The sequence below is a fragment of the Oryza sativa genome, chromosome 4 (assembly GCF_034140825.1).
Source record: "Oryza sativa Japonica Group chromosome 4, ASM3414082v1".
NCBI classification, from domain to species: Eukaryota; Viridiplantae; Streptophyta; class Magnoliopsida; order Poales; family Poaceae; genus Oryza; species Oryza sativa.
Genome location: NC_089038.1, coordinates 25,472,143 through 25,490,021, shown reverse-complemented (window position 1 = coordinate 25,490,021; position 17,879 = coordinate 25,472,143). Strand labels below are relative to the sequence as shown.

Here is a 17,879-nt window from a genome sequence, read left to right as displayed (position 1 = left end):
ATTAATTGGAATGCGTATGACTGGAGAATGTTAGGCAAGACTAATCTTACATATACTCCTAAATGAGAAAAGAGTGGCTGCCAACCTTGTCAACTGACAACAGTATGATCTATATCCTCGGTCTATTGAGGAGATAACTTTGTGTATAATCTATTGATGAGTTATGTGAGCGATGAAAGTAGCTAACTATATTTGCTGACTATAGCAGCTGCTTGACTACTGTATTTTTTAGGAAATAAAATTGTTAGGTTTTTCCGTTTTTGCGTTCAATATATTGATTTGAAAGGTAAGAAGTATTCATATGGTCAAGAATGTACACAAACTTTTATATGCACACGCACAATTCAACATGTATATACTTGGAATAAGAAACCTCTTGGTGCATATATGTAGTCAAATAGTTCTGAATTATAATGTTTAGAAAATGACAAATTTTACGTTTGAGAAAATATTTGTAGGTACTAAAATTTTACACACAAATTTTAGAATCTCGAGGTACTTATCTAGAGGTAATAAGTTTTATACGAAAAATATGATATATATCTCTCAGCATTTGATTATGGTTTTTGTTCTTTATAAATGATTGGATATATGGATAATTAATGCTTATAAGGATTAATTAAATATTACATATTATAAACATAAAAGTATTTTAGAACAAGTTATCTAAGCAATATTATATTAATGCAGAATATATATAGAAAAATCATAATTTAAAGTTTGTGGCAGGAATAATCCATAAATTTATAAGCTGGAGCCTATGACGGCGAGTAACTTCGAGAGCAACCAGAATATTTCATCCAAGAATCCTTGTTTTCGTGTGAAGTACGAAGAAGAAAAGAAATGCGATGCATTCTTTTAGATAATGGAATAGAATGTAATGTATTTACACAGCACTTGCATGATAATCCTTATGCAATGTATTAGCAAAAGTAAACCAAATTCACCATAGTTTCACATAGAGGCGATCTGGTCTAGAAGCTTCTATTGACCTAACCAAGTGATAGGGGAAAGCTGAAATTTGTTGTTGGACTTGCCCATCATCGTGTTACATTTGCGGAGATTTATTTAAGGTAAAGGCATGTCTTTTCCATCATATCTGACATAAAAACGGAGTTGCACATTGCAAGGACTCTCACTTGGAAGAGTGAGAACAACTACGACAAAGACATCAACACATATAGTTTTGACGTCGTCATGTTTTGGAGATATATACACTGAGCTCTAAAGTTGATTATTACTAGTCCGATCCTAAAGTAAAGCTGCTTTATAGACAGGGAGATAGGGAAAAAAAATTATAACTGCACCCTGAATGTCGTTCTTCAGGCCTCAATCACTTGGATTGAGTTTAACCAAAGTACTTATATTTTAGTTGTTTCAACTAGGGGAAACCATAACCCAAATAGATATGCCTTTTCAGCTCACACCCTATTTATCATTCCCCTGTCCTTCATAAGAGCAAGTATAATAGTGAGCTATAAACCTACTATAAGCTTATATGGAGGAGAGATATAACAAAAAGTTAAGGGTGTTGGCTCTCATGCAAGAGCTAGCTTAACACAAGCTTCAAGACAAATACAATTAATAATATATAAGTGAGACATATCGAGATGAGAAGAAAATTGTAGCCAAACTTATAGCTAATTTATTATACGTGTTGGCTTTAAGATTAGCTAATAGTAGGAAGTGAGCTCTATTATTATCCTTGCTCTAATTAAGTTGGGTAAGATGGAGTTATAAAGTGAGTTTAGATTCGTATACTCTTCATTAACCGTTAGCATGTTTTCCAAACTAGTACTAATTAAGTGGTGTGTTTTTTAAAATAGTTTCTTAGAAAAAACTAAAAATTTATAATAATTAATACTCAATTAATTAAGTTTATAATAATAAATGGTTTGTCTTGTTTTACGTATCACGAAAAATCCCAGTCAAACATCACATTCGAACGCACCTAACATTGCTGACACTTTGTGACGACGGATGTTGTATCACTCTAATGAGTTTTGACTTTAGTTAATCTCCTTCGAACTTATATTTAAGAGATCTTAATTAGCATGCCCTATCCGTTCTAAACTATAAGTATTTATAGGACGCAAAATTTGTGTATTACCATATGAACAGCTATGGAGCACTGATTTCAATATACGAAAATTTAATTTATACATTTTTGGCTAATCAATTTGAGATGTTTGGAAAGAGAATATAAGTGATTTAAAATTTGACCACTGATCAAAGTGACTAAAAGATAATCGTCTCTTCCCTTTACCATGGTTTTTGCTTAACAACTTGGAAATTCTAATATTGTGGAACGTGAGGCAGTAAGTAGTATTGTAGTAGTCACTTGTATGTTTCATTAATTTATTGGATTTTGATAGTTAAGTTAATTCATCAAACCTTGTGTTAGAATATGTTTATCCGAATTCAAACTAGACCTAAACTTACATGGGTATTCGCCGGCCTTTAATCTCTTTAGCTAGACTTGTGCTAGGATATGTACAACTATATATATAGATGGATGTGTGAGTGTGTGGTGTGCGCGTGCTAGTGTGTCTGGCTTGTATACTCGAGAAAAAAAATATAATTGCAGTTGCCAGATGGATATACATAAATGAACGCACTTCATTTCAACGTTTTTAATTTTCTCGTTTGTTTGATGGGTGGATATATAATTAATCGGATATGATTACAATACATGTAATGAAACTACGTACAATATATGTCATTATTGTTTTTTTTTGAATGAACGGTATTAATCAATGGCGAACCGTCCCTCAGCTTTCTTGAAAGGAAAAAGGACAAAGTCATGGTGACAACTGACAAGCATGCGCTCCACTATCATCCTGGTAACCAGGTTACACCGCCACCGATCTGTATGTTTTGTAGTGGACTTCGGTCGTTTGACGGCGTGTCACTGCAGCTGCACGTTGCTTTCCGATGGATATTACATCTGTCGAGCAATTAATTAAATATAAGTAATCCGATGGCCACGATCAGGTCATGATGAGCTGATGCTGAGTAGTAGTACTACACCGAGATTTGACGCCGTGGTGTGCCCGCTGGGGCTGGCGTACGTGCCTCCACGTTATCCAGCGCGGTAACAAGCGGTGATTCTACGTGTGTCCCAATCGACCGGGGTGGTTGGGGTTGGGGTTGCCGGGTGGTTCGGCGGATATCAGCGTCGTCATCGTCGTTGTCGTTGGGTCAGTGAACTAGTACACGGTTGCTGCTCAATGCAAACGTCTTTGGAGTATAGATTTTTCAATTTATCTGGAAACTAATTGAACGAACAAGCGTGGGGGTTAGCTTTGTCACGAGAAAACGAAGTTCCGATCCTATCTAGTAACTGTAGCCGCTAGTAGTTGCTCGTACGTACGCCAAATCGAAGTCTGTGCTTCGCACGGCAACTCTTGGCGTTGCATTGCTGAAATGTTGGTGCGATCTACCGCGCTTCAGTATAAGCTGCACGCTCACCCGCAGTCAAGAGGCAGCTTCGACGATCGATGCCATCGTCATCACCCGTGATCTTGGCGCACGCCTCCGCACGCGCGCGACATTTCAAGCCGAGAGACAGTACCGGAAAGGTAATAATAGAATATAGCAGGTGGTAATGATCAATTGGTGTCTATATAGTCGATCGCGGATCGCGAGCTTAATCAATAGCGGCATTTAATTATCACATATATTTAAGAGTTCATATCATAGATAATAATATTATAAAACAATAACAAAATAACTGATAAACAAATTAGTGATAGATCAATACACGTATAAGCTATGAGAATACTAGATATTTAGTAGCACTCGAAGAGTTGATGTCTTGTTTCAACTTAAATCAAATTAAACAACAAACATAATATCCTACTTATTAGATGTTAAGATTCACAAGAATACAAAGTTTTGGGAGACAAAACACTAACAAACTCGTTATTTGTTATGGGTTCGTGGTTATATAAAATAGGCTCAGGATATGGTGATCCGCTAAATTGAATTGTATCCGCTATCTGTTAAGTCTAAATAGCGGACGTTAAGTTTCAAGATACTACATTAAAACTGTTACATCGTAGCGGTAGCGGTAGGTAGTGTTCGCTATGAACGTTCACCTCTCGTTCCAAAATATACAAGATTTTAAATATATGTGATACATGTTCTATGAATTTAAACAGGAAAGAGGAGGGAGTAATCCCTTCGTCCGTGAATGTAAAGGAATTTTTCTCCATCAATTTCATCCCAAAATATAAGGAGTTTTAGGATTTCTTAGTACTACGATATTCTCCACCTACCAACTTTTATACTAATTTATTTCTCTATTATCTACTTTTATATTAAAGCTGTGTCTAGTTCCACACCAAAATTAGAAGTTTGACTAAAATTAAAAGTTTGAAGAAAAAAGTTGGAAGTTTATGTGTGAAGGAAAATTTTGATCGATGTGATGGAAAAATTGAAAGTTTGAAGAAAAAATTGGAAACTAAACCATGCCTAATTTATTCTTCCACCTACTAACTTTTATACTATTTTATTCGTTCACCCACACATTTTGTCTCATCACATGTTCTTTTATTACTTCCTCCGTTCTACAATATTTGTCTTTATAGCATTCAAAAGTTATCTCAAAATAATTGTCACTTTGAAATACTACTCGCCACATCAACTGTCAACGGGTATACCCGTAGACCGAATAAATAGGGTATTAGGATATGTTGGTACGATGATTTACACGGTTCGACATCAAACAAACAAAGGAGGCGCGCGTGCGCGGACTCAATTCGTGCCGCGCAGTCTCGCACGGCCGGCGTAGTCGGTCGTCGAAGGACAAGGAAGTTGTGCGACGTGGCGACGACGACGACGCGCGCGCGTTGATCGCTATAGCAGACTACCTGACTCTGTCTTCTGAGGAGTAGTAACGGGCAATAGTCGCACTCGCTTCTCCTCAGTTATTTTGCCTGGACGTGAAGGCTGAAGAGAAGAATTGCCAATGGTAATTGACATGTACACAAAACGTTTAGACCAATTGCTTTTAAAATGCTGCTCTTCACATACGGTTAAGCAATTGCCCCTGAGCTATACTGTATCTAAGAATTAGAAAACCTACTATGAAACATATAAATATATAATGGAACCTTAAAATTTTAAAAGTACAGCCTAGAACAAGAACTAGAAAAGACTGCAGCGACGACTTGAACTTTGTACGTTCATGCCCAGTGATGCTCGACATCGTAAGTTAAATAAAAAGGAAGGATCAATAGAAACAAAACATAATGACACTTCTGTTCTAACCTGTGCAATCAATTTTTTTCCGTATTAGTTTGTCCTATTAATTTGTAACATACCAAAAATTAGCTATTTTCTAATTTTGCATCATGCCGGGTCTTATATTCTTAATAACCTCTTTAAACTTAGGAAAATATAATTAGTGAGACCTCCTAAAGCTAACCTGCATAAAAATCCCCCTTTGATATTCAAAAGCCTTTGTGATTCTCATTTAAAATTTTATCTCGAAATATTCCTTGATTTGGTTTTTATCTAAAACTTTCTTTCGACTAAAATTTCTTCTATTTAAAACCCTTTCGAATTATGGTCCAAGAAAATCTTCCAAACCAAATCCTTTCCACTTCCAATTTTATTGGAATTAATTGTTATCCCATCCTTTGATCTTAAACCCATCCTTTGATTCTTGATCCAAATATCTAAATTCCACCAATTTAATTTCTGTAGCTTGATTTTCTTCTCGGCACACGAATAATATTATTACAAATATTGTGAGTAATTGCTCTTGTGCTAAGAGAATAGACTTTATCCCTCCGTCCCAAATCCAAAACCTCATTTAGCCCATATCTAATTCTCTAAATTTCATACCACATATTTTGGGCTAAAATTCTATTTACTCTACTCCCTACATATTCCCTCCACATACTCAAAAATATTCAAATCTAGAGAAATATTATTTATGGTGTTGAATATTTTGAATTTCTATTTGAGTGCATTAAATAAACTCCCTCTCCAAAATATTGCACTCAAACCAACTAGAGAAATATTTCTTTTGGAAATTATATTAAAATATAATTTCCTTCTAAACTCTCTCTCAGTCAATTTTCCTTCAAATTCAAATTATTCAAATCCTTTTTCAAAATCTAGCCATCCAAATTCCTCTAAATCTATTATTTGAATCTCTAGGAAAATTAGACTTCCTCCTTTTTAACTTTGGGCCGAATTCTTCTTCTCCCTCGCGCGGCCCAAGTCGGCCCATAGCTGAGCCGCCCCTCCTCCTCCCGCAAGCGCGCGTGCCGTGCACGCGCACGCCGCCGCCAAGCCTTCCGTCGCCGCTAAGAAACTAAAGCCGGCCGCCGTTGTCCTTCCTTGCACGCCACTGCCGTCGTCGTGACCCTCTTGCCCTCCTCCTCCAAACCGACCTCCCCCTCCTATAAATAAACCGGCAACACCCCTTCCTTTTCCCAAATCAAACCGAGCTTTCTCTCTCCTCCCATGCCGACCACCACCTTGCCACTGGCCGATCTCCTCTTCCACAGCTCTACAAGCCAAGCCCTTGCGCCATCGTGTTTGCCTCGACGAGGTGAACTCATTTTTCCCCTTTTCCCCTATCTTTTAGCCACCACAGCAAGCCACCACCGCCACTCCTTTTATTGCTATGGTCAAGCTCCTGCCGTCGCCGTTCCGGCCTCCTCCCTCTCCCTCTCCGCCAGCTACTGCCTTCCCCGGATACGCGACGCTCGGGAACACGCGTGGCCTCCGACGTCGCCGCCCTCCAGCCACCGGAGCGCCGCCACCCCGCTCCCCTTCTCCTCTCTCTTCTCTCGGCTCTCTCTGGAACAGAGAAGAGGAAGACGAGAAGAAGGAAGAAGAAGGAGAAAAGAAAAAGAAAAATAAGATAAGATACTGACAGGTGGGCCCCCGCACAGTAACTTTTCATATTTTCTAGATTTAATTCAAATCCCAATCTTTAGAAGCCCATATCTCCTAAACCGTAGATCCGATTCCGATGAAACTTGGACCTAAATTCATCTAAATTCAAACCCTACCTTTTGACACCAAATTTGCTATTTTAATATTTCATTTGAATTTCCTTAATTTATTCAAATACCATTTGAATAAATATTTGATATAATCTTATAATTGAATTTACAATTTAAACTTATATTTGCTTTTCGAATATTTCCGTTTATTTCCAAAATACCCTTTAGCCACTAAAAAGCCACCAGTTGGAACTTTACGCTTTCCATGGGGACGCTCGCGGTTTACTATCCCCGACGTCGAACCGTTGGTTGTAAAGCCCGGCAAAACCTAAACCTAAGGTCGAAGTGCTGCTCCTGGCACCCCACGCCTCGATGCGTACAGCAGTCGGAGCTTCACTATTCTCTCGACCTCCACAGCACGCCGCACAGTTAGCTCTCAGACTCTGTGTGATCCTAGCCGCTCCGCCGCCACTCACGGTTGTCGGAGTAACACATCCGCCCCACTAAACCTACACAAACTTCCTATCCCTCTAGCCGTTATATTGTCTGTTGACATCGGCTAGACACCAAACCTAGTCGTCATACTACCCAATTCTAATGACGACTAGCAAACACCCAAATCTCAGCCGATATTCATCCTACCTCGATATTGGCTTAATCAAATGAAACCCTAGCCAGCCTGCTATCCAAACTCCATACCAGCTATTTACCCTCCAACTACCCATAGTTTAAACATGAAATACGAGCCGATATGTTATCCCATTTCAGCATCGAAACCCTAGCCACTATTCAACCAAAGCCCACACATGAGATATAAGCGACATCAGTTGCTTGATCCCCTCTCCAACCTAGCCTCCAACTCCTTAGAGCCTGCGCATAAAATACTAGCTCAATAACCCATTAAGGAGATAGCTATACCCCTCAAACCTAGCCTTTCTCACCTTCATTGCTTTCTTGTTGTTTTATGGCTTTTATTGAATTTGGTTCTTCCTCTTCTTTAATAGAGTCTATTTTATTCTGGATGGCAACCTGTAGTATTTCGAGCATCGGATAATCAGGTTGCCTATCTTGGATTTATTTGCGTTGGAGCAAGGCAAGTTATTATTCCTCTCCTTTGAGCATAATTATCCTATACTCTATAGCTTTATTCTAAGCATTAGCCATTCATGATTTTGAATTCATAACTTGAACATATAGCAAACTAGATATATGCTAGATTTTGCTTAGCCCTGCCTAGTTAGACTGCATAAAAATATAATGAACTTAGATTGGGACAGTACGCATGAATTAGTTGATTTCCGGGTGGCTAGTACTGTCTCTATCGATATAATTGCCACCAAATACTTATGTCAAACGAACGAGTATGACCGCAGCTTTTAGAATAGGGACAGACCTAGTTATTAGGTTAATTAACAATGTGGTACCTCTGTACAGTGGTTCTTATCTAAGTCCTCGCGAAGGAGGCAAACTTATGCCGCGAAGGGCAAATGTGATATTTACCGAGGCGCAGGTAAATATCTTGATTATATTGCGATCGCTGTGTGTGTATATTGTAAAAACCTGGTTGAGATGACGTGGGGTCTCTCATCCAGTTCTCTCTAAAAACCTCGGGAACGCAAGAACTCCTCTCGCTGCTGATAACGTTACGTTCAGAGCGCATGGGGACTAGAGTTCATGGAACAGGTGCCACTATTGTTAATAACCTAAGGCTGGGCTACGACTAAGCTAATGAAAATTGGCAAGTAGAGTATTCAACATCGAGTACGACTAACCTAAGGCTGGGCTACGACTAACCTAAGGCTGGGCTACGACTACGAGTAAAGCGTACATCTACTGCAGTAGAGTATTCATGAAACTATTCGAATAGCCGTGCTCACGGAATTGAGTATCGGGACTCATATGATATTTGGTTAGAAACTTAACTCAAGATTTTACTAAATACTGTTGCATAAAGACATACCAGGCTTTCTTCCTCTTTATTCTCAGCTTTCTGCCAGTAAACCTAGATCTACTTAAATACTATTTCATGCATTCATTATTTGATATAATAGCTTGCTGAGTACGTTGTACTCATCCTTGCTTCAACATCCTTTTTCAGAATTATTTTGGAGTTCTTGTTGATGATGGGAGTTCAATCACACAAGTTAATTCCCTTTTAACTTAGTCTTCAAGTCTAGGTAATTTAAATGGTTTAAGTCTATAGTAAAACAGCAGAGTTAGGTCATTCTAAAGCTTCTGCTGTAATAGTTAGCCACAATCTTGTAAATACCCTATTACTTTATGTAATAATATCTCCTTCAAAGCTATGTCTAAATGTATGCAAAGACGATACAGATTATTGAACTTGTATCAATCTACTGATCCAGAGCTTGATACAATTTTAATATGTTGGTTACCGAATCATTAGTTTTGGAACCCGACATAATTAGTAGTCAATATTACAGTCCTGTCTAAAAATGCATTTTGAAAATTTGGTCTACTACACATGAGGGCACGTAAAAATTGGTCTCTGAAAATTAACCTATCCATATCCATATGTGGACAATCATTTCTGAAGACAGGTGTGCTGCACATGAGGGTACTGACGTACAAAATGGTTTTTTACAGTACCCTTCCGTCTTGCTTGGAATCCATAAAGAACGGGAATTAAACCGATCTCTTCGAGTAGAGGTCCAGGATAAAGTTCGGAGATGTTACGTTCTAACGTCCAAATAAGTCGTGACAAAATAAGTGTATCTTTTTTCATTCCTTTTTCGATAACAGAAGGACAAACTATTTCATCATTTCATAATTCATAGTTAAGCTGACACCGAGAAGCCACCGGTCGGCCGGTACCACGTCCAGGTGGCTTCTGCTCTCTGTCTCCATTCAACTATGAGCTCGATCGTGCCATCGTCGCGCAGCCGTCGCGCAGGTCCAAATTAAACCGATGTTTCACTTCATTACTATTTTAACCCTATCATTTTTATGTTACTTTACAAAATAAAATATATTTTACAATCTCTAATTAACTTACTAAACTTTGGAATTTAAAAGTTTTCTCTCACAAAAACAAATACAAGACTTTAGAAGGGTTTCAAACTAACATATCTAACGTTACCAAACTTTCGATAGAACCAAAACATACCAAATTTTAATAACATCAAATATTAGTCAGATTGATTTCGATAATAAAATAAACTAGCCCCAAATCAGACACCGCCGGCCCGTACCTCCACACAGAAGATCGATCGATCGGCTGCCACGGTATCTTACCGTTATTACCAGCTCAGCTAGCAATAAGAGTTCTGGTCGAGAGACAATATGCATCGATCCACCAGGCAGATGCTGGAGAAGAAGGCCCGGCAGGTCGGCACGGCAGCCTGCCCCGCCGCGACCCGCGTGAGTCGTGACGATCAGGAGCGCGCCCTTGCGCACCCGTTGGCATGCTATGTCGTTCCGTGCGCTCCGCCCGAACGCAGCACCGCTCCGCTCCGGGCGCGCTTCCGTCATCCGCCGAGGCACCCGCTCACCACCAACGGGCAACGGGCCGCACGGCGAGAGCGAGTGATCGTGTACGCCCGCGCGTCCTCTTTTGGAATAAGTTCACTTCATGCCCCTCAACTGTGATCGAAATTTAATCCATGACCCTAAACTACAAAACCGGATATTTCGACCCCCAAACTCCTAAAACTGGTGTAATTTGACTCCCTCGACTGTTTTGGAGAATGGTTTTGTTGACGTGGCGCCTACGTGGCGATATTGACCGAATCTTCATTCCATGTGGTGTTGACGTGGCACTTAAGTGACATTAGAATTTAAAAATATGTGTGGGACACATTTATCATTCAAAAAAGTAATGTGGACCCACTGACATGTGGGGTCCTCTTCCTTCTTCCTCCTCCCTCTCTCCCTTCTCTCCCTTTCTCTCCCCTTCTTCCCCAACGGCGGGCGGCGGGCAGCGAGAACGAGCACGCGTCGTCAGTGGATGGGCGCCGCGAGCGCCGGCAGCACGGCCGCAGCGCGCCTTGGAGCCGCTCGAGGGGCCGCCTGGTGGCCTCCCGCCGCATCAGCTCGGCGAGCTCGAGCTCCCGCAGCAGGCCGCCGACGAGCTCCACGTGCTGCCCCAGCCGCCGGCACTCGTATCTTAGGTGGAGTTGACAAATCTTCTTGATGCTGTCCAAGAAACAGAGACAAAGATAATAGAGATGTCAGCACTTAATCATCTCATGTCAACTGTCAACACATGTTCTACAACAAGCTCAGCAGATCCAGTATTTATATGACCAGGTAGAAAGTCTATTTAAGCCGGTACACCATATCTGTTATTTGTTTCTTGTAGATTGTCTTCTTATGTGAACATACATGTAGATATTCGTGGAAAAAATATAAATGGCGCTCTTCTCAGGCAGTTGAAACTACAAACGAGCATGGGAAAGCTGCGACGGCGGGGAGAGGTGTCAGGGTGGCGGCGGCTGCGACGCCTCGGAAGGAGGAGTATGGCAGCGGCGGGGGCGGCTGCACGGCTCGCCGTTCCTGCCCTCGCCCATCCTGTCGTCGCCGCTCGTTCTCGCCGCCTGCCGCCGGCTGAAGGGGAAAAAGGGAGAGAAAGAGAGAGAAGGGAGAGAGGGAGGAGGAAGAATGAAGAGGATTGACATGTGGGCCCCACATGTCAGTGGCCCATATTTCTTTATGTGTGAATGACTAATGGGTCCCACACATATTTTTTAATTCTAATGCCACCTAAGTGCCACGTCAACGCCACGTGGAACGAAGACTCGGTCAATATCACCATGTAGGCGCCACGTGACGCCATGTCAGCAAAACTGCCCTTCAAAACCACCTAGGGAGTCAAATTGCACCGGTTTTAGGAGTTTGGGGGTCGAGATATCCGGTTTTGTGGTTTAGGGTCATGGATTAGATTTCGATCACAGTTGAGGGTCACGAAGTGAACTTATTCCTCCTCTTTTTACTTGCGTCGCTGCACACCGCATGTATCAAGCAGGGGCGATGAGTTATCCATGATCAAGCCCCGGCAACCCAACACATACTGGGCTCACTTCAAACTACATACGCTGAACGGCTGAAGATATATCTCTGTGGGCTTTTTTCGCCCTAGTCCACGGGACGTGGCCAAGTTGGCACGTGGGCTAGATCCGCACGTGAATTTTTCACATTTTGGTCCTTTTGAAAAACTTATTTCGCAAATAGACTCTTGGAAAAACTTATCTCAGAAATGGTTCTTTTTGGGGCGCTAGAGTGGCTGGCGCCGTCATCCAACAGGACGGCGCCAGCCTCTCTGGCGCCGTCCCCCTGCTGACGTGGCGGGGCGATGCTGAGGTGACTAGGGGGAGCACGCCAGAGTGGCTGGCGCCCCCCCCCGAATTTTTTTATTTTTCTTTTATTTTTTTGATATTTTTTTCACGCTTAGGGACACATAAGAACCCACCATAGAAAAAATGAACTCAAATGGACGTAATATGTGACCTGTAGAATTTTTCCTCTCCTCTCCTCTCTCTCCGAACTAGTGCAGAGGAGAGATGTGTAACTTTTTTATTTTTATTTTATTTTTTTGATATTTTTTTCACACTTAGGAAATCACAAGAACCAACCATATAAAAAATAAACTCAAACGGACAAAATATGTGGCATGTGGAATTTTCCAAAGCTCTACCGAGAAACTTCTCTCCTCGAAAATACAATCTTGCAAGCGGAATTTAGAGGTTTTAATATCGCCGAACCCAGCAAAGCAGGGGAGAATCGGATGTAACATTTTCTGTAGATGTCCGTGGATATATTATTTGCCTGATTCCGAGTCCGTATGAGAAAGTTACGCCTATTTTAATAAATGACATATTTTGTCCGTTTCGATAGAGTTTTGGAAAATTCTACAAGTAACATATTTTGTCCGTTTGAGTTTATTTTTTATATATGGTTGGTTCCTATGTTCTCCTAAGTGTGAAAAAATATCAAAAAAATGAAATAAAAATCAAAAAAATGCATCTCTCTGTACTGTTTAACTTATGGCTATTATTTCATGTGGTTATATTTTGAATTAGATTAAGTAATTTCATATAGTGATAGAGTGCATTATTTATAACATGCTGATCAAAGGGTTTTACTAAAGGAGTTATGGTCTAATTTTAGTGAAGGTGCAAAGTAGACTAAGTGGTATGCTAGCTATTTTCAGACTTAGCTAAGTGGTAGTTCGAGTTTAAATTTGGTTGTATCGTGATCCTAAGTGTGAAAAAACATCCGAAAAAATAAAACAAAAATGACACCGTTGTAACTCTATACAGAGAAACAGGAATGGAGGTGAGGGGTTGGGGGGGGGGGGGCGGCGCCAGCCGTGCTGGCGCCCTCCTCCCTCGGGCGGCGCCAGCACCTCCTGCCACGTCGGTTCGCGTGTGCCACGGTGGCAGGAGGACGGCGCCAGAGAGGCTGGCGCTGTCCCGTACTCTGGCGCCCCAAAAAGGACCATTTCTGGGATAAGTTTTTTCAGGGGTCTATTTACGAAATAAGTTTTTCAAAAGGACCAAAATATGAAAAATCCAGAGATCCGCACCTGGTTCATATGTATAATTGGAAAAGTAAAATCATTATTTTACTCTCCCGAACTATTTCGCTAGAGCATTTATAATTCCCTAAACAAGTTATCGGCTCATTTTTACATCCCAAACTATTTAAAATAGTTCACCTTACCTCGTAAAGGTATTTTTCTTTGTCTATATATGTCATATTTTACATTGAAATTTTGCAGTATTGATAGATGTATTATAACTCAGCTCTCAACATTTCTTAGATGTTTTCTACATTGTTTACATAGGGTGGAAGCACCGAGATTGATTTAAATATCTAGGTTTTAAATTTCAAGTCAATAGTTGTGAAATTTTTTAAAAATATTTCGGAACTTTGACAATAGTGTCATCTATGGCTCAAATTCCTAGCTTAAATTACAACTCATATAAAGAGGAAAAAATATATAAATGATATTAAAAAGTAAAGCTGAATATTTTTAGTAGTTTTCAGTGTAAACTAATAAAAATAAGTATAGGGTGCTTAACTGATCCAATGAAATAGTTTAGGGAAGTAAATGAACTTTTTTGCATAATTAACATCACTCCGATCCTTCCCTCGCGGCTGAACTTTCTAACATGAACACGTATTAGTTAGGTATGTCCAATGCGTGAAAATTCGCATGGTGCGAGCATGTTCTGTGCAGCACATGTTTCTATGTAAATAAAGTTTCTATAAACTACAAAACTTCAACATTGAAAGTTAAAAACGAATCGGGATGAGACAAGCTCATGGGCGTGGTTTAAAATCTCATCTCAAGAAAAGTCTACAAGTTTTTGCACTGAAAGTTAGAGCGAAGTCTGATTATGATACCTATAAATATCATATATATAGTTTGTACTACATCGAAATTGGACATTCACGCGGGGACTTTAATCCGGATAGGAATTGGACATTCACGCGCGCTCGCTCGCACAGTAGTCTTTTCTAAAGTATTTCTAAATAAACTAATTAAAGAGAGCAGTAGGAATGACAAGCAAAAGTTGAGGACTTTGGCTACAAACATAATTTGGCAAGAATGCATTAGTACTACACATTTATGAGTGACAAAAGGAAGCAAAAAAAACATTAATTGGATGTGAACTGGCTCGCGATCACCGATGGTATGTGTGTTATCTACTAGTACTCGACCGTTTCATGCCACCCCATGCTTCCCAGCCGGCTTAACTTTTTGCCTTTACCGGCTTACGCTCGCTTACAACAATGAACTAACCCCCCTCTGGTCCCGTTTCACACACGATCGAGCAACTCCGATCCAGATCCCGCTCCTTTATATATCGAGGAGGAGGGCTCTAGCGAGGAGCTCATGCATTCCCCATCGCTCTTGCTGATCCTGTGCGCCGCCGTAGCTAGCTTCCTGATCTTCTTGTGTGGCGGGGACGGCGGCGCCGCAGCCGCAGCCGGAGGCCCGCGTAGCGTCAAGATGGCGTCGTCCCTGTACGTACCGCAGCTGACGAGGTGGCGCGTCGCGCTGGGCGGCGTCTCGCGCGGCGTCGTCGAGCACGAGGGGAAGGTGCACCTGGTGGTGTCGCGCGGCGAGGACGACGACCGCGTCGTCGCCGCCGCCGGGAAGGAGGAGGAGAAGGAGGACGAGGACGAGGACCCGCGCGAGCGCGTGGAGATCGGGGGGAGGCTGTTCCCGGTGGTGGACGAGACGGAGGTGGCGCTCCACGGCGGGAAGGTGGTGCGGGCCGTGGAGTACGGCGAGCGCCGCGGCTCCCCCGCGGCGCCGCTGCTGCTCACGGTGACGGAGGGGAAGGAGAAGGAGGTGGCGGAGGTCGTCGGCGCGCCCGACGGCGGCGGCGTGCTGCGGGTGGTCGGCTGCGGCTGCTACGCCGACCCGGTGACCGGCACGGTGCAGCACATGGTGGACGTGCAGGGCTCGGAGGCGTTCGTGCTGCTCGTGTCGGTGCGCGAGGAGCTCGGTCGCATCGTGTCCATCAAGAGGCTCAACTGATGAATGATGATGTGTGTGTTCTGATTTCCGAATCATTTAGAGAGAAAAAAATCCTATAAACTACATGGCAAATGCACCAATGTACCACCAGTGATCCATTGATCCTTATTACATGTAGAAGATTACATCATTTTATCTCTATGCTGAAGATTACATCATTCTATATCACTATGCTGAAGATTACATCATTCTATCACTTTGCTGGGGTCTTGTGCGCAGGATAAATTTTAATTCGTATTTCACAGACTCCAACCAGCGTGATGTGTGTGAGAAGAGAAAGTTTCATAAGCTTGTTTTAATTCGTATTTTGAAGAATTTGTCTCTCCAATTGTGCCAAACTATTCTCCGGCAAATTACTAGCTTTTTGGTGTCCTCTAACCATTACACTTTTTTTTCGATATCCACAAGTAAATTTCACAAACTTTTGGTGTACTATAGTAAAATTTGTCATCAAATTAAGAAATGGTGAATATATTGATCAACGTACGGTACTTCGAGGCGTTCAGCAGTTGATCCCCATAGGGCCCTCGTTGCAGTTCTCCAAGATGGTTCCGGGCTGCAGCTTGCCCTTGGTGTGGATGAGGTAGAAGAATTCGTTCGCGCAGACGTTGGTGATGTCGTTGAGCAGATGGTTGTAGGGGCACGCGATCTTCTTGAACAGCTCGCAGCACTCCTTCATCGTCTGCTTGTCGTTGCACTTGGCCCCAAGTTCTCCGAACCCCTTCACCTGCTCGAACTCCACCGGGCACGGCTCTGCACACGTACAAACGTACGCCACGCCGCAGCACCGTGCGTGCGTGCGTGTCAGATCGAGACGACGTACGACGATCATATCATCGCCGGCACACAGTACGTATACAACAAACACTTATGCGTGCGTGTTATTACTTGCGATTATCTCCTCTTGGCTGGTCAGCGCCCTGCGCGACGTCTTTGCGTCGGAATCGGAGGACGCCAGGGTGGCCGCTAAGAGGATCGTATACCAAAAGACGATGGCAAAAATATAATTGGAGTTAGCTAGCTAGCCATTTTTTACGTTGCAAAAGCTAGGAAATTAACGTTTCAGGACTCATATGTGCTATAGTACCTGATAGGAAGCGGCCTGCTTCGTCTTGGGGCCCCTCGGCCTCCTCGGCGGCGGACGACACGACGGCGGCGGCGGCGACCACGGACAGAGCGACGCAGTAGAAAAGGATGGTGGAAGAACCCATCCTAGCTTGCGATTCCCAGCAGGCTGCAGGACTAGAGATGTGTGTTCGTGCCTTTACGAGAGCATATATACGAGAGTAGGGGGAATGATCGGTTGATTAGTGAAACTGACCATGAGAAATTGTGGTTGAGGTGGTTTAGCGTCTGTTTGTGGACCTCATTATTTTGAGGGCAGGAGTTGTGGTGATTTAATTTGCGGCCAATATATATACCAGGGCCAACTTAGCTGGACCTATAATTAGTGTGCGAGATTAATTCTCAATGATTTCTAATGCAAATCATGCATGCATACTCGCATTATGAAGTACATACTACAGACCACACAGATTTCCCTCTCTAAAAATAAGTACTACTGAGCCTGCATGTGTAGTAAAGTTTTCAAACGGAAGAAAAAGAATTGGCTGCTACAAGTACAACTTTAATTAATCCCTCCATATAAAAAATATAAGACGCAACTACTACTAATGCAAAAATCAAGAAATAGTACATTCTCACCTTCTCCTTTGTATCATCTTAACAAATAAAGTACATGTAACCAATGAAATTACAGATACTGGTCAGGGTGGAGAATGTTAAAAAAAATTAAGCGGAGGGAAATATGCTATTTCATTACATATATGCATATGCGCCTTATATTATTATAAAACATTGAAAAAATTGGTTAAGTGAGATGGAGGGAGTAACATCTAGGAGAAGATGCCCCCCTGTGATTTTTTAATTAGAGAGAACGTGTGTGTGAATTCCATAAACTATTTAGAATAAAACCATTAGTTGTACCAATCCCCACTACAGATTACAATGAATAGTTTGTATATCATCGAAATATGAAGCGGAGTGATTACACCGATAGCAACCATTTAAACCATTGTTCATATATTATTTATACTGTTCTCAACAAAAGCAAACACACATCCTTCGGAGAAGAAACAATTTCCAGCACACAGCATTTTTCTTTGAATATTTGAAACACATGGCCCGTTGACATGCAAAATTACAAATACTCTGTAGAGGTACATCTAGCTATGTGTTGATGAACCCTTTAAATTTAACTTATGCCATGCCCAAAACTATGACATATAGCCAAGAGCCGAAGATAGATGGTCGGTTTTCTTGCCAAAATATGACATATATCTATTTATGTGTTTGTCTATTTGCCGTACATGCATGTTTATATTAATTGAGTACTTTCA

The 17,879-nt window shown here is 41.7% G+C and overlaps 1 protein-coding gene and 1 long non-coding RNA gene across 2 annotated transcripts; one reads left to right on the top strand and one right to left on the bottom strand.

Moving 5' to 3' along the window:
- Positions 1–6,451: 6,451 nt before the first annotated feature.
- LOC136356082 (uncharacterized) lies at positions 6,452–9,437 on the top strand. The gene is made up of 3 exons (XR_010740760.1): positions 6,452–6,898; positions 7,973–8,061; positions 9,067–9,437. It is a non-coding gene; the product is annotated as an uncharacterized lncRNA (long non-coding RNA).
- A 6,125-nt stretch (positions 9,438–15,562) lies between these two features.
- On the bottom strand, positions 15,563–16,856 carry LOC9268117 (GPI-anchored protein LLG1). Its single transcript, XM_015779808.3, has 3 exons — positions 16,568–16,856; positions 16,369–16,446; positions 15,563–16,233 (listed from the first exon to the last, which is right to left on the bottom strand). Exons 1-3 carry the CDS (start codon positions 16,689–16,691, stop codon positions 15,983–15,985), a joined length of 453 nt encoding a protein of 150 aa, XP_015635294.1. The 5' UTR covers positions 16,692–16,856; the 3' UTR covers positions 15,563–15,982.
- Positions 16,857–17,879: the final 1,023 nt, after the last annotated feature.

What these genes read in the sequence shown, in the direction of transcription:
- LOC9268117 (XM_015779808.3), bottom strand. Translation starts at nt 16,691, where the DNA reads ATGGGTTCTTCCACCATCCTTTTCTACTGCGTCGCTCTGTCCGTGGTC. An exon ending in AGCAGGCCGCTTCCTATCAG is followed by an intron (nt 16,447 to 16,567) that starts GTACTATAGCAC and finishes CGATCCTCTTAG; the next exon opens with CGGCCACCCTGGCGTCCTCC. An exon ending in CCAAGAGGAGATAATCGCAA is followed by an intron (nt 16,234 to 16,368) that starts GTAATAACACGC and finishes GTACGTGTGCAG; the next exon opens with AGCCGTGCCCGGTGGAGTTC.